The sequence below is a fragment of the Geotrypetes seraphini genome, chromosome 1 (genome assembly GCF_902459505.1).
Source record: "Geotrypetes seraphini chromosome 1, aGeoSer1.1, whole genome shotgun sequence".
NCBI classification, from domain to species: Eukaryota; Metazoa; Chordata; class Amphibia; order Gymnophiona; family Dermophiidae; genus Geotrypetes; species Geotrypetes seraphini.
The window spans coordinates 385,581,969-385,604,115 of record NC_047084.1 but is presented as its reverse complement, the minus strand read 5'-3'; the positions used below and the strand labels follow the sequence as shown (position 1 = coordinate 385,604,115).

Below are 22,147 nucleotides of genomic sequence, written 5' to 3'. Positions count from 1 at the left end.
AGTGCAAAATATTGACAGCAGATATCAGTTCTCAAAATGGACACATTTTGATCACTAAATTGAAAATAAAATCAATTTTCCTACCTTTGTTGTCTGGTCATTTCATGAGTCTCTGGTTGCATTTTCTTCTTCTGACTGTACGTGTAATATTTCTTCCTTCCTTTCTGCCTCCTGCATGCTTCGTCTCCTCCAGACCTCATTCCATTCCCCAACCAACATCTTTGTCCTTCCATGAGTCCAACTTTTTCTTCTTCTCTCCCTGCCTGCCCCCTGCCACACTCCATTCCCTCCCCCTTTTCCTTCCTCTCTCCATGCCCTCCTTCCCTTTCTTCCTTTCTGTCTACCTGCCCCCTTTCTTCCTTTCTGTCTACCTGCCCCCTTTCTTCCTTTCTGTCTCCCTGCCCCCTTTCTTACTTTCTCTCTGCTGTCTTTCTGTCTCCTTGCCTCCTTTCATTCTTTATCTCCATGCCCCCCTTTCTTACTTTCTTACCTCTGCTGCCTTTCTGTCTCCCTGCCCCCCTTTTATTCTTTCTGTCTCCCTGCTCCCCTTTCTTACTTACTTTCTCTCTGCTGTCTTTCTTTCTGTCTCCTTGCCCCCTTTCTTTCTTTGTCTCCATGCCCCCCGTTCTTTCTGTCTCCATGCCTCCTTCATTCTTTCTGTCTCCTTGTTCTTCCTCCCTGTCTTTCTATCTCCCCGTCTTTCTGTCTCCCCTTTTTTTCTCCCCAAGTCACCACCCAGGTTGTGGTCTGGAAACAGGCCCCCAAGCCACCGCCGACGTCTGGAAACAGGCCCCCCAAACCACCGCCGATGTCTGGGAATAGGACCCCAAACCACCGCTGACATTGCCACCGAGTTCTCCCTGTTTCCCGATGCCACAAAAGGCCAGCAACCTTCCCCCCCAACGTCAATTCTGACGTCGGGGGGGAGGCTGGCTTGACCGGCACTTCTGTAGTCGCTGCTGGCCTGTTGTGGCGTCAGGGAACAGAGAGAACGCAAAGGCAACGTGAGTCAATCGTGGAGCCTGAGATAGGCTCCGCAATCAACTCGCGTTGCCTTTAGGATCGACTGGTCAATCACGATCGACCTTTTGGGCACCCCTGCTTTGAAGAATTCTATTTATTTTTTTTGGCATGAATGGAAGATATTTAAATATTTTTTAATGAGAAATTGAAACTATAATAGATTTTTTTTATTTGTTTTGTGACATCATAGGAATGCTTAATTACAAATCTTTTTTTTTAAATCTGCCTTTTACTGATATTGTAATGAGCAGAAACATCTTTGTATTAGTCTTAGAATTGATGTTAAGGAAGAATGTAACCTCAGACATTGTTTTTATGGGGAAGAAGATTGATTAAATACCGCTGTTTCATAAGTAATAATATACAATTTATAATTTATACCAGTAGAACTGAAGCAAACAGAATTATTAAAATCCAATTAAATTATCACACAGGTGTGTCAGTGAATTTTATATGTTTAGATGATAATCCTTTTTTTTTTTTAACCTTTTAGGTTCTTCAAGTCAATTTTCAACTGCTGGGTACAGTCAGAAATTATCCCAATCACAAAATAGTGGTACATGGCAAGCTAGCAAATCACAGAGTTCTAGCACATACTGGCAGTCCCAGACTAAACCACAGTCAGCCAAATCTGGTGCACAAACTAAATCAAATTATAATGTGAATTTCAGTGTGATCGGTGGGCGAGAAGAAAGAGGAATCAGAGCTCCAGGTTTTGGTAAGTTGTACTGTTGTTAAAACTAGATCTTATTTGAAATCCTTGTAATTATCATAAAGTTTAATACAGAGTTTGGGACTATGATCTGTGTTTTATTGTTTTACTATTAGAATTGTTATTGTTGAGATATTTGCTATGATATTTTATCAGAAAAAAACCAAAACCCAAAACTTTTCTTCTTAATCTTTCCTTTTCTAATTTTAATGGAGTTCTTTTCTTGATGAATATGAATTGTGTATTGTAAACCGCTTAGATCCTTTTGGGCTGTTATTCGGTATATAAAGTTCTTAATAAACATAACCAACTAGTATTTTTGAATTTTGCCGTAAACATATAGGCTTCCATTTACAAAGTGGCACTTGCTCCAAAGCCCTTTAAAATCTAATGGACTTTGGGGCATTTACCACGCTGGTCCATACCAAACCACATTGTCAAAGGGGCCAATAATGAGATAGGCTTTGATTCTGTATGTTGTTAGATATATTGGAACCAGTTTTAGACATATCACATAATTGTGTACTCTATATTACCATTAATGAGTTTGTATAATTTATATGGTGGGTATATGTGTTACCTAATTTATTACAAATTTTACAGTTGCCAAAACATGTTTGGCTAATAGATAACTGTTAAAAGGGTCTGGATACACATGCAATTGGAAATTATCTTTTTATACCCATATTTTAATCAAATTATTTGAGCCAACTAGTTTTCCTGCTGCTGCTGTTTGTTTGGTTTGTTTTTTTTTAGGGGCAAGATAGATTGATGGTTAAAGAACTTACTTTAATATAAATGATCTTCTTTGTTCAAAGTTATTTCAGTATAATTCATACAACCAACCATAAGAAAAAAGTATATGGAATCAGTTCAAAGGAGAAAAAAATAATTAAGGTACAGATAACCAGTCACAAATCAGAAAAAAAGTACTAATACTGTCAAATTTAGCCCACAAGCCAAATAAAAGTGGGAAGAAGTTAGAGTTTAAAAGGGATATACAAAAGAAAAGAAGCATAGGAAAATGCAAAAAGTGAAATATCCCAAGCTATTCATAACAATCATTGTAGCCAGCTGACACTTAGGGCTCCTTTTCCAAACCCACTGTAAAACAAAAACTTTTGTCATGGACAATAGTGAGACGTGAAAGTATGAACCGAAGACCAAGTAGCAGCCTTGCAAATCTCCTCAATAGGTGTAGATCTGGAGAAAGCTACGGAAGGTCCTGCAAAGGGACCTAACGACACTGGAAAAGTGGGCAAAAAAGTGGCAAATGAGCTTTAACATAGAAATGCAAGTTTTAACATAGAAATGCAAGGTCATGTGTGTAGGGAAAAAGAACCCGATGTTCAGCTACAAAATGGGGGGATCACTGCTAGGGTCATGGACTTGATGGCCATAAGTATCAACGCCAAAGTGTCTCGGTTCTTCAGTTAGCACAGGAATGTCCAGGCAGAGGGCTAGATGCACTGGCACAGCCTTGACCAACGGTGGGTTTTCTGTATGTTTCCTCCTTGTCTGATGGTAGGCAGAGTTCTTTTTTTTAATTGCTCAGCATCCCGGTTGCGTGATCCTGGTTGCCCCAGACTGGCCTAGGATTTGGTTTTTCTTCTCGTGGCAGATCCTTTTCTACTGCCCCTCTCACCCGACCTTCTGACTCAGGGTTCCATTTCAGTGTCTGGGTCCATTTTTCAATGTTTGGGTCCATTTTGTCTTACGGCTTGGCTCTTGAGCAGGAACGCCTAGGTAAGAAAAGTTATTCAGATAAAGTGATCTCAACACTCTTGGGGTCTCGGAGAAAAAAGAATGAGGGTAAAAAAAAAAAGGAAGACTATGGACAGAAAAGAAGATAAGTAGAAAAAGCAAAAGAGAAGGGAGAGAAAAAACATAGAAAACATAAAATCTCTCAGAGGCCAGAGGAAGAGAAAAGGAGAAGAGTAAAGGTAAGTATAGATGGTATATATTTACTAGTAAAATAGAGAAGATATATATGATTACATAGAGTTTAAGTAAGTCTCAACAATGGCCCATTTTCTAATAATTTTAGTATACAGAGGCGAAGACTTGGAAATTAGCATTTCACGTCTATGTTGTAAAACCACTGACTGCCATCAAAAGTGGACATTTAGGCCCGGATTCTGTATAGGACACCCGGGATGGGCGTCCTTTACAGAATCGGGTCAGTGCTTGGTCCGCTGCTATTCAATATATTTATAAATGATATAGAAACGGGGACGAAGTGCAAAATAATAAAATTTGCAGACGACACCAAACTATTTAGTGGTGCTCGGACTAAAGAGGACAGCGAGGAACTACAAAGGGACCTGAATAAACTAGAGGAGTGGGCGGCGAGATGGCAGATGAAGTTCAATGTAGAAAAATGTAAAGTATTGCATGTAGGAAGCAGAAACCTGAGGTACAGCTATACGATGGGAGGGATGTTATTGAGCAAGAGTAACCAGGAAAGGGACTTGGGGGTAATGGTGGACAAGACAATGAAGCCGTCGGCACAGTGTGCGGCGGCTGCTAAGAAAGCGAATAGAATGCTAGGTATAATCAAGAAGGGTATTACAACAAGAACAAAATAAGTTATCCTGCCGTTGTATCGGGCGATGGTGCGTCTGCATCTGAAGTACTGTGTCCAATATTGGTCGCCGTACCTCAAGAAGGATATGGCGATACTCGAGAGGGTTCAGAGGAGAACAACACGTCTGATAAAGGGTATGGAAAACCTTTCATACACTGAAAGACTGGAGAAACTGGGGCTCTTTTCCCTGGAGAAGAGGAGAATTAGAGGGGACATGATAGAGACCTACAAGATCATGAAGGGCATAGAGAAAGTGGAGAGGGACAGAGTCTTCAAACTTTCAACAAATAAAAGAACAAGAGGGCACTCGGAAAAGTTGAAAGGGGACAGATTCAAACCAATGCTAGGAAGTTTTTCTTCACCCAACGGGTGGTGGACACCTGGAATGCGCTTCCAGAAGGCGTGATAGGACAGAGTACAGTATTAGGGTTCAAGAAGGAATTGGACAGTTTTCTGAAGGAAAAGGGGATAGAGGGGTATAGATAGAGGACTACTACACAGGTCCTGGACATGTGGAGCCACCGCGCGAGCGGACTGCTGGGCACGATGGACCTCTGGTCTGACTCAGCAGAGGCACTTCTTATGTTCTACACCCGCCCAAACCAAACCCGATTCTGTAATCGACGTCCATGTTACAGACACCAGTTACAGAACCGGGTTACTTTAGACGCGGCCACTATACCTAATCGATTATTATAGCAGCTACAGCCACCAGTTTCCCCTGGGAAACAGCGATCACAACATGATCCGCTTCGACCTGGACGCAGGGGCGAAACATTGGTCCAGAACGATGGCCACGGCACTGAACTTCCGAATAAGCACAAACAACATCAACGCAGGTGCCATAAAGCAGTCACTGAGGCGCAAAATCTATATATATATATATATATATATATATATATATATATATATATCGTATATATATATATATATCGTATCAAAAAAGGTCCAAGAGGTGAGCTAATTCCCTTCCTCGTTAGTATAGTGGTAAGTATCCCCATCAGGGAATCAAACCCAGGTCTCCCGCTCTTCAGAGGAAAAAGAACAAATAACCAGCGTGGTTCACTGTAGAGGTGAAGGAAGTGATCAGAGACAAGAAAACTTTGTTTAAGGAATGGAAAAGGTAAAAAATGGATGAAAACTGGAATAAGCACAAACAACATCAACGCAGGTGCCATAAAGCGGTAAAAGGGGCGAAAAGAGACTACGAGGAAAAAAAAATAGCCAAGGAGGCAAAAAACTTCAAGCTGTTCTTTCGATACATTAAGAGGAAATGACCCACAAAGGAAGCGGTGGGACCGTTGGATGACCATGGAATAAAGGGAGTGCTAACAGAGGACAAAGCACTTGCTGACAAACTGAACACATTTTTTGTGTCTGTATTTACCAAAGAGGATATACACAGCATATCAGAACCCATCAGGCTATATGCTGGAAATGAAGACCGGTTGATGGTCAGTCTAGAAGAGCTATGCAGCCAGAATGATAGGCTTAAGAGTGATAAATCCCCGGGACCGGATGGCATCCATCCAAGGGTCATCAAGGAACTGAAAGGGACTATAGCTGAACTGCTTCAACTAATAGCCAATCTGTTAATCAAATCGGGAAAGATTCCGGAAGACTGGAAGGTGGCAAATGTTTGGCCGATCTTCAGAAAAGGTTCAAGGGGAGATCTGGGAAACTACAGACCGGTGAGTCTGACCTTGGTACCAGGAAAGATGGTAGAGGCGCTGATAAGACCACATCATTGATCACCTTGACAGACATGGTCTTATGAGGACCAGCCAGTACGGTTTCAGCAAAGGCAGATCTTGTTTGACAAACTTGCTGCAAGGGCGACCCGGTCGACATTGTATATCTGGATTTTCAGAAGGCGTTCAACAATGTTCCACATGAACGACCACTTTGGAAAATTGCGAGCCATGGAATCGAGGGTGAAATACTCACGTGGATTAAAAACTGACTGGACCATAGGAAACAGAGAGTGGGGGTAAACTCGGACTGGAAGAGCGTCACCAGTGGGCTGCTGCAGGGCTCAGTGCTTGGGCCCGTGCTCCTCAACATTTTTATAAACGATCTGGACATTGATATGACGAGTGAGGTGATTAAATTTGCGGACGATACGAAGTTATTCAGAGTAGTGAAAACACAGGGGGATTGCGAAGATCTGCAACGTGACATAATCAAGCTCGAGAAATGGGCTTCAACATGGCAAATGAGGTTCAACGTGGATAAGTGTAAAGCGATGCATGATGGTAACAAAAATCTCATGAATACAGGATGCCGGGGCAGTACTTGGAGAGACCTCCCAGGAAAGAGACTTGGGAGTTCTGATCGACAAGTCAATGAAGCTGTCCGTGCAATGCCCAGTAGTGGCAAAAAAGGGCAAACAGAATGCTAGGAATGATAAAGAAGGGGATCATGAACAGATCGGAGAAGGTTATCATGCCACTATACCGGGCCATGGTGCGCCCTCACCTGGAGTACTGCTTCCAGTACTGGTCGCCGCACATGAAGAAGGACACAGTACTACTCAAAAGGGTCCAGAGAAGAGCGACTAAAATGGTTAAGGGGCTGGAGGAGTTGCCGTACAGTGAGAGATTGGAGAAAATGAGCCTCTTCTCCCTTGAAAAGAGGAGACTGAGAGGGGACATGATCAAAACATTCAAAATACTGAAGGGAATAGATTTAGCAGGTAGTCAGATTGTTCACCCTCTCCAAGGTAAGGAGAACAAGAGGACAGTCTAAAGTTGAAAGGGGATAGATTCCGTATAAACATAAGGAAGTTCTTCTGCACCCAGGGAGTGGTAGAAAATTAGAGCGCTCTTCCGGAGTCTGTTATAGGGAAAAACACCCTCCAGGGATTCAAGACAAAGTTGAACAAGTTCCTGCTAAACTGGAACGTACACAGGTGAGGCTGGACTCATTTAGAGCACAGGTCTTTGACCTGGGGCCGCCGTGTAAGCGGACTACTGGGTATGATGGACCACTGGTCTGACCCAGCAGCGGCAATTCTTATGTTCTCCCCACCACCTAAACGAATGAGGTAGTAGGGTGCCCGACCCCTCTTGATGAAAGACCCCCCCCCAAGATTGCCAGCAAAAAGGTGCTCAACCCTTCCTACCGGTAGACCCCCCTCACACACTTCTGACGATTGCGGCAGGAGGGTGCCTAGCCCCTCCTGCTGAAAGACCTCCCACGATCTGTGGCAGGAAGATGCTCAACCCTTCCTACCAGTAGGCCCTGTCCCCCTGAAGATCGCTGGCAGGAGGGTGCCCAACCTCTCCTGCCGGAGCCCCCCCCAATGAAACCCCCACCCCAGAACCCCATGGGCTTACCAATAAGTTATCTAGCTGGATGAGTCCTCACACTGTACGTCCGACAGGCCTGCCTCCATCCAAATGAGGCGAGCCTGCCCCTCATCTACTCAACCCACAGGATCCTAGGGTCTGATTGGCCCAGGTACCTAAAGCCCCTCCTGCCATAGGACCTGTCCAGCAGGTCAACTTGCTGGTAAGCCCAGGGGGATTTCCGGGGTGGGAGGATTTGTTGGGGGTCCGGGAAGGGGGCTGGTTTGGGTGTTTTGTTGGTGGGATTCGTTGAGGATGTCCTGCAAGAAAGGTTGGGCACCCTCCTGCCGGTGATCTTTGGGGGGGGGCAGGGCCTACTGGCAGGAAAGGTTGAGCACCTTCCTGCTGGCGATCGTGGGGTTCTTTAAGCAGGAGGGGTTGGGCACCCTCTTTCCTTGTTCGTTTAGGGGTGGGGGGAGGAATACTGACTGCAGCTGCTATGCTAATCGCATGGGAGATCCCTTGCCGCGATTAAGTATAGTGGCCGCGTCTACTTACAGGCCTCCCTAAGCTCCAGGAGGCGGCCTGCATGGGGAGCATTTTTTTAGAGAACGTGCCTCCCAATTCACTAATTAGATAGCTGAGGGCGCCTACAGTTGCCTACAATTGGGACACAGTTTACAGAATCCGGGCCTTAGTGAGTCAAAGGATTTCCAATTAGATAATATTAGTCTTAGTTCAATAATTAAGAGAGTATTAAACAGAGCATGATAGGTGTCAGAAATCCTAATAGAAGGAGCCTCTGATTTAAGTATAACTACAGTAATAGAAAGATTAGATTTTGCCTTTTCATGTCAATCAGTCCATGGTTCTCCAAGTCTTGGGTTGTCAGGAGGGCTCTTTGGAGCAGAGGCAGTTGCGCAAGTTGGATGTCTGTCAGGTCTTTCACTCTTATGTTCAGTAGACCCAGGTCTTCCGGAAATCATATAATCTTTTTTGTCCTCTTAGCGGGTCCTTGTAAGGGGGATGGAGCTTCCAAGGCTACCATTGTGCACTGAATCAAGGAGACTATCACTTCCGCGTATCTTCGTCAGAAGAAGTCTGTCCGGAATTTCTCAAGGCTCATTCCACTCGGGGTCAGGCAGCTTCTTTGGCTGAGTCTTCTCTTGTGCCTCTAGTGGATATTTGTAAAGCTGGTTTTGGTCTTTTCTGCATTCCTCTGTACGAGATTACCGTGTGGTCGTTCAGGCGCATCGTGATGCGGTGTTCAGTTAGCGTGTTCTGGTGGCAGTCCTCCAGGAGTCCCACCCATGATGGGTACTGCTTTAGTACATCCCATCAGTGAAGCTGTACCAGTCTGGAGAGGTACTGAAGAAGGAGAAATTAAGTTCTTACCTGCTAATTTTCTTTCTTTTAGACTCTAGAATGGTACAGCACCCCCACCCTATATCTGTCGTTCTTACGGTTTTTGCGTGAAGAGTTGGATTTTTCTAGGGCTGGGGAGATCACAAGAACAATAGCTTTGGCTCAGCTAGCGAGCTGTGGGGACCTTTGCTGAAGGAGCTTCTCTCTGTCTTCCAACAGTATTGGTCTGTGTTCATTGTTACTCCTGTTCGGAGTGTTGTTACAGCTATAATTAGCAATGTTTAGTTTTGCTTGGCTATTCGGCAGAATGGTCAGATTGGGGGAAGCACATCTACTTCTACTGCAATCAAAGGTTTTTGTCTCAGTCTCCACCTGCTGGTTATGGTGAGGTATTACCCATCAGTAAAACTGTACCGGTCTGGACTGTCTAGAAGAAAGAAAATTAGCAGGTAAGAACCTAATGTCTCCTTTTTACTAGGAATTTAAACAATAGCTTTGTACTATATCTGTACAGATTCAGGCATATATTTCCCCCTCATCCCTTCATTATTGGTGTTTTTCATTAAACAAATTTTGACTGCAGCACTTAGTTTTTAAAACTTATGAAATTAATTAAGTTCACCTTTTTTACAGGACCAAAGCCAAAAGTTTCAGAGAATGATTTTGTAGACCTGTTGTCCAATCAAGGCTTTTCAGCTAAAACTGACAAAAAGGGTCCAAGAACAATAGCAGAAATGAGAAAACAAGAAATGTCAAAGGACGTAGATCCACATAAAATAAAGGTTTGTTTCCTTGATAGTTTTCAGTCAAAATATGTTTATTTAAATACTATCTTGGTTGTGTCTGATCATGGCCTGGGGAAGATACTAGTGAGATCCATTTCCAAAAAGATACTAGTTGGGACATTTTAGCTCTCCTTGGCAGCATTTGTTTTCCTATTTGGGTCATTCCACACATAACTATACAAATTTTCAGAATGATCCCCACCGTACCATCTTCAATTTCAATGAAACTTGGCACATAGATGCTCTGACTTAAAAAAACATTAAATTCATGTAGTAAGTGGTGCCTAAGTAGAGGTCCAAAAATTTTTGTGCGTGCGTGTTGTATGAAAGAAATGGGCAACTTCAAGGACCTCCTGTACACAGAGTATTGCTAACATTAGCCTGAAATTTACTCTACATGTACAACATTTTGTACTTAATAAGCTTTTAGAGTTTCAAAAGTCTAGGCTGAGTGCTCTTCTAATACCTCAATGCCAAAGTTGGCCAAATACTCAATTTGCTAATTTATCCCAGGACAAGCAGGCAGCATATTCTCTACATGTGGGTGACATCACCGACGGAGCCCCCTAGCGGACGTTTTCGCAAGCAGACTTGCTTGAAGACCTTCAAGCTTGCGATTGGCCCACGCATGCGCGCGTGCCCCTCCCATCTGATCTAGGGCATGCCTCTCCTCAACGTGGCCTAAGTTCTATGTTTTCCGCAGAGCCAGAAGCACTGCTCCCTTGCTTCGCGCGATCTTGTTGTCCTTCTTGCACCGCGGCTTGTTTGGTTAGTTTTAGTTGAGTCGCTGTGCCCGCGTCTTTTCAGTTCATGTATTTTTGACCGGGTTCCCGGTCTTACTCTGGCCGCCTGGCCTCGCGGGGCTGCAGCTATATTTTCTTCCTATGTCCTGGTCTCATTCCAGGTTTAAAAACTGTACTAAGTGCAACCAGGTTATCTCCATCACCGACCCTCATTGTTGATGTGTGGAGTTCCTGGGGGCAGAGCATCTCACTGAGTCGTGTCCCCGTTGTGTGACTTTGCAACCGCGGGCTCTTCGTAGGAGGGTGGCCAAGATTCTCCAACTCTTTGGCCCCATGGATCCTGCGGGACAGGCCTCGAGCTCGGCCTCGGCGCCTTCGTTGGGTGCCTCGGTCTCGAAGTCTCCATCGGCCTCGAAGGTTCCGGCCTCGGCTCCTCCTGCTATTCCTGCCTCGGGTAAGTCTCCTCGTTCCTCCTCAGGTGTGCAGGCAAAGAAGTCTACCTCGGAGTCTCATGTCAGTGCCGCCTCGTAGGCATCTTCGAGACATCACTCTAAGCATGCCTCCTCACGTAGGGAATACTCTTCCTCGAGGTCGCCCCCAAAGGAGTGCACTGCTGCACCTAAGACCCAATCACCTTTGGTTTCGGTGCCTATGTTCGAGGACATGCTTAAGGCTATACTTACCACGCAGCTTTCCTCGGTGGTGAGCCAACTGGTCCCGACTTAAACGCCTCTAACCTCAGTCTCAACCCAGTCTCAGTCTGACCAGCCTGAGCATCCCCTCATATCTCGAGGACATGCCCGCAAGACTCGCCGGGTTCCCTCTAGCGATTCTTCATCCCCCGAGTCACCTGTGACTTTTCGGGGGTCCAGGCCAGGGGCCCGTTTTTCTCCTGCTACTATGTCACGGCTTGCCCCTCCTAAAAAGCCCCGGTCTTCTCTACCCCTTCGGGCCAGGTCTCTGATTGCGAAACCTTCCAGGTACACGCTTGTCCTTGAGTTGGACTCTAGTGTATCTTCCCTATCGAGGCAGCTGCCAGCCTCTAAGGGGTCTTCTTCGAAACCAGTGGAGGAATTTTCCTTTGCCCCATCTTCTCCGAGGCTTCGCCAGATGTTTCCTCGGACCCCGGGGTCTTCCCCGGTCCACCTTGCAAGGGGTCGTTTCTAGACGCTCCCCAGACACTTTAGTCGAGCCTCTTCAGTCTCCCATTCGCGGGACTCTGAGGCCTCGGCTTACTATTCGAGGGAAATTTCTTCCTCTTTCTCGGCTACCCCCAGATCTCGCTCGGGGTCTCCTCAGGAGGATGAGTCTTCTTCTCGAAACTCCTCCTTTACTCGTTTCATCTCTGACATGGGTAGGGCCTTGAATATGGACCTCCAGTCTGAGTCCCATTATACCCAGGAATACCTGGCAGAAATGGGTGTCGATCATCTGCCCCGTGAGGCGCTACGATTACCATTGCACCAGGTTCTCCGGTAGACTTTTCTCCGGAACCTGTGGTCACAGCCATTCCCTCCAAATTGGAGTCCCGTTACCGGACGATCCTGGTTAAGGGGTTTGAAAGTTCTCAGTTTCTCACCAATCCTTGGTGGTTGAGTCTTCCTTGAAGAAGTCTAACCCCTCGAAGGTTTACGTTGACGTCCCTCCGGGCAGGGAGGGCCGTACGATGCACAAATTTGGTCATCGCCTTTATCAAAACTCAATAATGGCGAATCGAGTCCTCAACTATAATTTTATCTTCATGTCCTACCTCCAGTTCTGTGTGGATGCCCTCCGCTCATTCCAGGAAGCTGTGCCAGATTCTCGGCGTCAGGAGTTTCGTCTCCTCGAAGAGACCCTCTCCCAGCTCCGCCTTTATATGTTTCAGGTGACCTACGACGCCTTCGAGTTGTCATCGAGGGTCACGGCCTTTGCGATCGCCATGCGTCTCCTCGCTTAGCTCCGGATTGTGGATATGGATCCGAATCTACAGGATCGTCTTGCCAATCTCCCGTGTGTGGGTCATGAGCTCTTCGATGATTCCTTCAAAGCGGCCACCAAGCGCCTCTCGGACCATGAATTGTCCTTCGCCTCTCTGGTGAAACTTAAACCGAAGGCCCCTCCGGCTCGGCAATACAAAATTCCTCTCTGGAGGTACCCACAGAAATCTACTCCTGTCTTCTCTTGGCCTCCTTCAGAGCGGTCGCAGCAACAGCAGCAGTGTCAAACTAAGGCCCAGCCGCCGGCTCCGGCGAAGACTGGGCCGTTTTTTTGACAATTCCGGTCCGAACCTTTGGGCTCCCTTCCTCCTGGAGGCTACCCCCCTCCCCATAGGGGGTCGTCTCCATCATTTCTATGCCCAGTGGGAAAGTCTTACCACCGACAGTTGGGTGCTTTCTATCGTCCGGGATGGGTACTCCCTTCACTTCAGTCACGTACCCCCGGACCTGCCCCCAAGAGAGTTTCCTTCTGCTTGGCTTCAGCTGCCTCTCCTTCTGCAGGAAGCTAAGGCCCTTCTTTGCCTTCGGGTGGTCGAGGAGGTTCCCCCGGACCAGTGGAACACTGGATTTTATTCCTGGTACTTTCTGGTACCCAAGAAGACGGGGGATCTGCGTCCGATCCTGGACCTCCGCGCTCTGAACAAGTTTCTGGTCAGGGAACAGTTCAGAATTCTCACCCTTCCTACGTTGTACCCCCTCTTGGACGAGGGGGACTGGCTGTGCTCACTGGACCTCAAAGAGGCATACACGCACATTCCGATACACCCAGCCTCTCGCCAGTATCTGAGATTGCGGGTGGGAGATCTCCTTCTCCAGTATCGTGTTCTTCCCTTCGGCCTGGCGGCCTCGCCAAGGGTTTTCACAAAGTGTCTAGTTGTGGTTGCTGTGGCCCTGCGTCTCCGCGGCCTGCAGGTGTTTCCCTACCTCGACGACTGGTTGATCAAGGCATCCTCTCACCAGGAAGTGCTGCGAGCGACAAATCAAACCATCTTGCTCCTTCAGAGCCTCGGCTTTGAGGTGAACTTTCCCAAGTGTCAGCTCTGCCCGTCCCAGTCTCTGGAATTTATCGGAGCGGTCCTGGACACGGTTCGTCTCTGCTCCTTCTTGCCTCGGCAGGAGGCCCTTGTTCACTTATGCCGGAGGGTTGTCATATGTCCTCAGCCCCGGCTCGGCTCATGATGGTCCTCCTAGGTCACAAGGCCTCCATGGTTCATGTGACTCCTTTTGCCAGACTTCACCTCGGTATTCCTCAATGGACTCTAGCGTCCCAATGGAACCAGGATCCTGTCTCTCAACTCATTGTCATTACTCCTTTGTTGAAACAGCCTCTCTGTTGGTGGATGCACTCTTCCAATCTTTCCAGAGGTTTTCTGTTTCATGCTCCTCCTCCGCAGAAGGTACTCACGACAGATTCGTTGACCTATGCTTGGGGGGCTCATCTGGACGGTCTTCACACTCAGGGGCTTTGGTCCAGTGCCGACCGCCTTTGTCACATCAATCTACTGGAGCTTCAAGCGATTTTCCTCGCCCTGAAAGCTTTTTGTCACCTGCTTCGCGACCGAGTGGTGCTGGTCTGCAAGGACAACCAGGTCGCCATGTATTATATGAACAAACAGGGGTCCCGATCCCTCTGCCAGGAGGCGATGCGGCTCTGGGATTAGGCCATCCGCCGCAACATATTCCTTCAAGCGGTCTACATTCAGGGCCAGCACAATTGTCTGGCGGACAAGCTGAGTCGTCTTCTGCAGCCTCACGAATGGTCCATCCATTCCGTGATCCTACGTCAGGTGTTTGCTCGTTGAGGGACTCCGGACATCGATCTGTTCATGTCCCCCCTCAATTACAAGTTGCCCCGCTTCTGCTCTAGGGTTTACACCCATCTCAGACTCGAGGCGGATGCTTTCTTGCTGGATTGGACGAACCTGTTTCTGTATTCGTTCCCTCCATTCCCTCTGATTCTGAAAACTCGTCAGGCTCAAGTCCTTGCGTGCACCATGATTCTGATAGCTCCTCAGTGGCCCCGACAGCCATGGTTCTCCCTTCTTTTACAACTCAGTTCCAGGGAGCCTCTTCTTCTGCTTGTTTTTCCTTCTCTGCTTACAAAGAGTTGAGGTTCTCTTCTTCATCCCAACCTGCAGTCTCTGTATTTGACGGCTTGGTTCCTCAAGACTTGATACCCTCATTCCAGTTCTCCCAACCTGTGCTGGAAGTCCTGGAGGCGTCTGGGAAGGAGTCCACTCACTAATGTTACCATCAGAAGTGGACCCGCTTTTCTTCCTGGTGTGCTACTCAACAGCAGGAGCTGCTGTCTGCCTCCTTATCGGCTGTCCTGGATTATCTTTAACATTTTTCTGTCGCTGGACTCAAGGCCTCTTCGGTTCGAGTCCACCTTAATGCCATTGCTGCTTTTCATCAGCCAATTGAAGGGAAGCCTATCTCTGTTCATCCTGTGGTTTCCCGCTTCATGAAAGGCCTTTTCCACGTTCATCTGCCCCTTAAACCTCCTCCTGTGGTTTGGGATCTTAATGTGGTCCTTGCTCAATTGATGAAGCCCCCATTCGAACCACTTGCGCAGGCTCACTTGAAGTTTCTTACTTGGAAGGTTGTATGTCCGCTGGGGAGAACAACTGCCTGCTTGCCTGCTTTCTTTTGAATCTAAGCAGAGGGACCAGCCACCAACATCAGGAGCCCATCGACCCGATCCTGTCGGGTGTCTGAGCTCCGACACCCCCCCCCCCCCCCCCCCCCGCAGTCCGCTGGGGAGAACAACTGCCTGCTTGCCTGCTTTCTTTTGAATCTAAGCAGAGGGACCAGTCACAAACATCACGAGCCTATCGACCCGATCCTGCCGGGTGTCTGAGCTCCGACACCCCCCCCCCCCCCCCGCAGTCCGCTGGGGAGAACAACTGCCTGCTTGCCTGCTTTCTTTTGAATCTAAGCAGAGGGACCAGTCACAAACATCACGAGCCTATCGACCCGATCCTGCCGGGTGTCTGAGCTCCGCCCCCCCCGCAGTCCACTAAAAAAAAAGAACTGCCTGCTTTTAAATCCACGCTGCGTGATCAGCCATCGCCACTACAAGGAGCCCATCGACCTGATCCTGCGATTAAGAACTGCCTGCCTGCATATGTAATTGCTAGGCATATGTTACCATCAGAGACATACAATTGTTAGATGGAGGTTTAACCGCTAGATGCATGTATAACTGTTGGAGTCTTGAATTAGGACTGCTTAGGAACTATAGAGGCATGTGTTATCATCAGAGACACAAACAGTTGTTAAATGCATGAATGATTGGTAGATGCATGTGTAATTACTAGAGACTTGCTGTAGATCTGCTTAAGATCTATATCCCCTTGGGCCACCTTCAATAATTACACCAATCCAGTCAACAACCATACAAACAATAACTCAAGAATTTACGGGGAAACCATTACACTTCGATGCTAGGAAGAAATACTTTACCCTGCAAACATGAATCTCCTTCTGATTTTACTGATTTGTCTGTTAATTGGCAACATCAAAGATGTTAACTCACTCCATCCACAATTACAATCAATCAACTACCCGGATCTGTCAATTTTACACATCTCTATTCCACAAGAAAACATAACGAATCACATTACTGCTATCTCAAATAAAAGAAGACACCAACGAACCCTTAAAAAAAGAATAAGGCAAGTAAAACCCATCAAAACCACTACCAAACCTATCACACCCACATCTGTCCCCTGTGCATATCTTAATACTAGATCGGTCAGGAATAAAGCCTTCCTAATTAAAGATTGGATCATTAACAAGCAAATAGCCTGTCTTTTACTAACTGAAACATGATTACTATCAGAAGATGATCCAATAATAATTGATCTCCTACCAGACAATTTTAAAATCCTTACGCTAAACCGCATGGGAAAAAAAGGAGGAGGTTTAGCAATTATTCATAAAGAAGGATTTGAGTTTGAACTACTTGATTCCAAAATGACCGACCAACTAGAAATTTTAGCCTGTAAAATTAGTAACTGTCATCTAGAAGAATCCCTATCCTGCATATTATTCTACGTCCCACCAAAAAGCTGGCCAAAATCCAAAGAAGACTTCTGTGTATTTGTCCTAAACAATTCAATCGGTCCTTCGTACAATATCATCGCAGGAGACATAAACATACACCTAGATGAAGAGGGCAACACAAACGCAAAAGAGTTTAAAAACTTTCTATCCCTACTCAGTTACAACCTCCCTCTACCCACACAAACACATGAAAAAGGCCATCAGTTAGATGTGGTAGCCATGTCCACAAAGGACATCCCAGACCCTGCCATCTCTATACGTAAAGGTACCTGGTGTCATGATATCTGGTCTGACCATTTTACTTATTATTTCAAGCTAATCTGGTCTTATCATAAATCTAAAACACACCCAATAATAAAAAGAGAACATCACACAAGAGGCTATATTAATCCAATAGAATACTGGTCACAATACGAATTGCAATCAGAGAAAGAAGAAGGAATTGATTTCTGGGATCACTGGATGACAACCAGCACATCCATTTTAGATAAAATTGCCCCTATACGTAATAGCAAAAGCAATGCAAATAAATATAACAAGTGGTTTGACACCGAACTTCTCAAAATGAAACAACTAACTAGACAACTAGAAAGAACTTGGAAAAAAAACAGAACTAACAGACCATAGCAAATGGAGAGCTAACATAAAAATCTACAAACAAATGATAAAAGACAAAAGTAAAGCATTCTACTCAATTAAAATCAACTCATCTTGTAATGGTTCACAAGGAATCAATACAAAAGAGCTATTCAACCTGATCACAAATTTATTTGACACCGCTTGCTACAACTCATCCACACACAACACTAAGTTACCCTCCGCAAATGACTTAGTACTGTACTTCGATTCAAAAATTAAAAACCTTAGAATCCAGTGTTCAACAAACGACCCTAGCGAACATCAAATAGCTATCACCCAAGGAAATGATATACCGTCAGACATGATCTGGAGCTCCTTTCAAGATTTAGAATGGAATAATTACACCTGACTATATAACAAATACTCTAAATCCTATTGCGTTCTGGACTCATGCCCCCCAGAAATCATGAAAGCGGCACCTTTAGAATTTAAACTATCGCTGATGCAATACTTGGCTCACAACCTAAAAACTGGGAAGTTTCTCTCTAATAATGGTCACATAATAATAACCCCAATTCTAAAAAACCGAAAAGAATCTTCAGCTATAATATCCAACTACAGACCAGTAGCATCCATTCCGTTTATTGTAAAAATTATGGAGGGATTGGTACACACCCAACTGATGGATTATCTGGATCAGTTCTCTCTCCTACATGAAACTCAGTCCGGTTTTAGACCGTTATTCAGTACTGAGACAGTAATTGCGGCTATCTTAGACAATCTGCGCCTACTGTTTAGTAAGGGCCTTAATGCCCTGGTTATGCAATTCGATATGAGTTCTGCCTTTGATCTAGTAGACCACGAGAAACTGCTGCAATGCCTAGATGCCATTGGTATCAGGAATGAGGTGCTGAACTGGTTCCGTGGTTTCCTTAGATCCCGCACTTATCAGGTACGTTTTAATTATGAGCTTTCAGACATCTGGAGCAATCCATCCGGTGTGCCACAAGGGTCTCCACTATCTCCATTGCTCTTTAACGTCTTTATGTCCTCACTGGGCACGCAGCTAACCCAGCTGGGGATAAAACTATTTAGTTATGCAGATGACTTTACGATTATCATCCCATTCGCTAATTCTGTCTCTGAAACTATTCCCAAAGCTTCAGAAGCCATAAACGTGATGGAGCATTGGATGACAAACTTTAGGCTCAAACTTAATTCAGAAAAGACAACTTTCTTCGTTGCTTCGCCACATCCGCTTGACACCAAATCACCACTATGTATCAATAAACTTAGTTACCCTATCCAGCCCACCATAAAGATACTAGGAGTAACTTTGGATCAATGCCTAACTATGAAAGACCAGGTAGACTCCTTAATCAGAAAGGGATTCTTTACTCTCTGGAAGCTCAGATCCATTAAAGCTTATTTCAATACATCGGCATTCAGAACCCTAGTCCAATCCCTCGTACTAAGTCTACTTGACTACTGTAACATCGCCTATTTAGCAATTTCTCAAAAGAATATGCAACGTTTACAATTGATGCAAAATGCAGCAGTCAGACTGATCTTTGGGCTAAAGAAATTTGACCACGTGACACCCTACTACCGGCAGCTGCATTGGCTGCCAATGGAGGCACGCGTAAAGTTTAAATTTGCCTGCTTCTGCTTCAAAGCACTACATTGACTTGCCCCTAAATACATAACTGACCTTTTCTTCTTCTCAGCCAACAGACACAAGAGAAGCTCACATTCCAATTTCGTTTCCCCCCCAGTGAGAGGTTGTAAACTGAAAAAACACCATGAACATCTTCTCTCACACCAAGCAGCATCATGGGGTAAAGACCTAGAACAATTGCTTTCGCCTACTACTTATGAGGAATTTAGGAAACATCTAAAAACACACTTGTTCATAAAGCATCTAGACAACTGATCCTCTCTTTTTTTCTCCCCTCTATAGTGATTAACTTATCCTATTGATCACTCTCTCCTCAACAATGAATTTCCTGTCCTATTAATTCTCTTTCTTCCTCCCCTCTTAAAGTCAATCAATTTGTTACCTTTGCTTAATCTTCTGTAAACCGCATAGAACTTCATGGTATTGCGGTATATAAGCTGTTATTATTATTATTATTTCTTATTGCTCTCACTTCTGCCCGTCAGGTCAGTGAGCTTGAAGCCTTGGTTGCGGATCCACCTTTCACTGTCTTCCATCATGATAAGGTGGTTCTCCGTACCCATCCTAAGTTCCTGCCTAAGGTTGTTTCTGAGTTTCATATCAACCAATCCATTGTTCTTCCTGTGTTTTTCCCGAAGCCCCATCCTCACCCTGGAGAAGTAGCTCTGCATTCTCTTGATTGTAATCTTACGCTGGCCTTCTACTTGAAGCGCACCGCTCCTCATCGTTCTGCTCCCCAGCTGTTCCTCTCTTTCGATCCTAATCGCTTGGATCGCTCTGTTTCTAAGCGGACCATTTCTTTTTTTTTTAAACGTATATTTATTAACAGTGAAAAATACACCGCTCAACAGGGCATAACAGTAAGCATCAAAAAGACAAAATCAGTCCATTACAAATGGAAAGCAGGAACAGTGGCAATACTTCCCCAAAGTTTCCCCCGCACAGATATAATATACAAAAATAGAATAAAAACAAGGAAAGTAACGGGGGCAGAAGCCGTTAAGTACAACTGTAAAGTTAAGCCGCCCATCCGGAACAGTGATCTCCCACCTTTTTGTACCATAGAAATAACCCCCAAACACCACACAGAACTCAGGGTACCAGTCGCACACTACAACATCCGCCCCATACAAACCTTTCACTCATATCCCCAAGCATCTCCCTCCCTCCCCCCCTCCCCCCCCCCCGTCCCTAAGGCACCAGAGTATGATAAGAAAAAGAATGTAAAAAGTCATTTAGGATGCGCAACAGGGGACTAGCCGGGGATGCATAGAATAAAATCTGATCTATGGAGGCCCCCGCTCCCCCTCCCGTGCATATGCCGGCACCAGGTCCCGCAGTCTCACCCATAAGCCAGCGTAGTGCTGCTTAAGCACGCTCGGTGTTCTAGCATAGGATCGAATTTCAAACTGAGCCACCTTCCGAAGGCGACTCCTCCAGTGTGGTATCGGAGGGGGCTCCTCGGACATCCAGTAAGTCAATATCAATTTCTTCACTACTAGAATAGCGTTATAAAAAAATCTACATTGAGGTGTGGTGAAACCCTGATCCTGGAGGGAGGTCTGCAGACCCAGGAGTATGAACCCATAGTCCCATTCTACAGTACTTTGCACCGCTTGTTCCAATAAGGGGAGGGCTTCCCGCCACACACTCAGTCGAGGGCACTCCAAAAAGGAATGGATATAGGTACCCATGCGTGCCCCCCTCTGCGCCGTGAAATAGGCCCGGTGAAGGATCTTGTACTGGAGTTCTTGGAAGTCTGCAGATTTAGTGTAGGAGTATAATGTAGCAAAGCAGGCCGCGAATTGCGATTCAGAAATATCCTGCCCCAAATCCCGCGCCCAGGAGGTGCGCACTGGGGTAAGTACCGATATAGCGAGAGAGGACTTAAGGATGCGATACCAGTGCGCAAGGGAGTTTGTTGCGGGCTGGGTGGCCGAAAAAAGGGTATCCAGAGGGCCCTTGTCCCAGGCCCCAGCAGCTCCTCTACGTTCCGTCTCCCAGTAGTGACGTACTTGAAAGTAAGAAAACAAATAGCATGAAGGGAGGCCCCACACGTCCTGTATCTGCTGAAAGGAGGGGAACCCAGTAGGAGACAAATCAAGTAGGTCTTCCATCAGCATACATCCTTGGGCCGCCCATTGCTGAAATACAGATCTACCCCTGCCCAGTGGAAACCTGGAGTTACCCTCTAGACGTATGAAAGGAGATATGTCCGGTGGCAGTTGCTGTCTACGCCTCCACCAACGCCACGCCAGCCTAAACGGGCGCAGAAAACGGAAACAAACGAGGTATCGCCTCCCAGGATCTTCTTGTCGATGTATTAGATTCATAAATTGAAAAGGGGCACTCCAGCCCGCCATCCATCCCCGAGGGGAGTAACGTGGGCACTCTGTGTAACCCTCGTGGATCCAGCGGAGAAGAGAAGCAACATTATAAAGCCGAATATCCGGGACATTGAGTCCCACCAAAGATTTATCCAAGGTGAGTTTGGACATCGCTATCCGAGGAGTGCGGGACCTCCAAATGAAACGGGAGATAGTGGACTTGAAAACAAGTTCGTCCCGTCTGTTAAGCCAGAGCGGCATGGTCTGTAAAGGATACAAGAGTTTCGGTACCAGAACCATTTTCACCAATGCCACCCGACCCAGAACCCCCAGCGGCAGTTCCTGCCAAGCCTGGCACAGTTTTCCAATAGCTTCGAGTGGTCGGCGGATATTTGCGTTGTAAAGTGTAGGTAGATCAGTGCTGAGGTATATTCCTAGATATCTCATCGGTTTAGTCGTGGGTGCAATGGGCAACACCGCATGCCAGGGCTCCGCCCAACCCCCGGCCAGCAACAGAAGTTCCGATTTACTACAATTAACTTGTAAGCCCGACAATGCACCAAAAGCTCGGATCACCTCCAGAGCTCTGGGCAAATGCAAGGAGACCTGATCCACATAAAGTAAGATGTCATCAGCAAACAAGCTGATTTTACATTCCTGTCCCCATACCACAATTCCCTGAATGGTCTCATCCTGCCGGATTTTTGCCGCGAGGGGTTCGATAGCCAAAAGAAAGAGGAGCAGGGAAAGAGGGCACCCCTGTCTCGTACCTCTCTGTAATCCGAAGTCCTCAGTTAAGCCCCCATTTATCATTAAGCGCGCCCTGGGGTTCTGGTATAGAGCTGATGCCCAGGCCAGAAATTCACCCTGAAATCCACCCCGACGCAGGACCCAGAAAAGATAATCCCAAGAAATGCTATCGAATGCTTTCTCCATGTCCAGGCCCGCCACCGCCTCCTGGCCGCCTCGTCCTACCCTATCATGGATCGCCCCCAAGACCCTCAGCAAGTT

General features: G+C 46.2%; 1 protein-coding gene across 5 annotated transcripts in view; it reads left to right on the top strand.

The window, feature by feature from the left end:
- GAK (cyclin G associated kinase) overlaps positions 1-22,147 on the top strand; it is a 652,499-nt gene that overhangs the window by 599,973 nt on the left and 30,379 nt on the right. For all 5 annotated transcript variants that reach the window (XM_033916764.1, XM_033916747.1, XM_033916757.1 and 2 more), the window contains 2 exons: positions 1,517-1,741; positions 9,611-9,759. In XM_033916764.1, the coding sequence (XP_033772655.1) occupies positions 1,517-1,741; positions 9,611-9,759 (374 nt within the window). The remainder of the gene's footprint in view (positions 1-1,516; positions 1,742-9,610; positions 9,760-22,147) is intronic.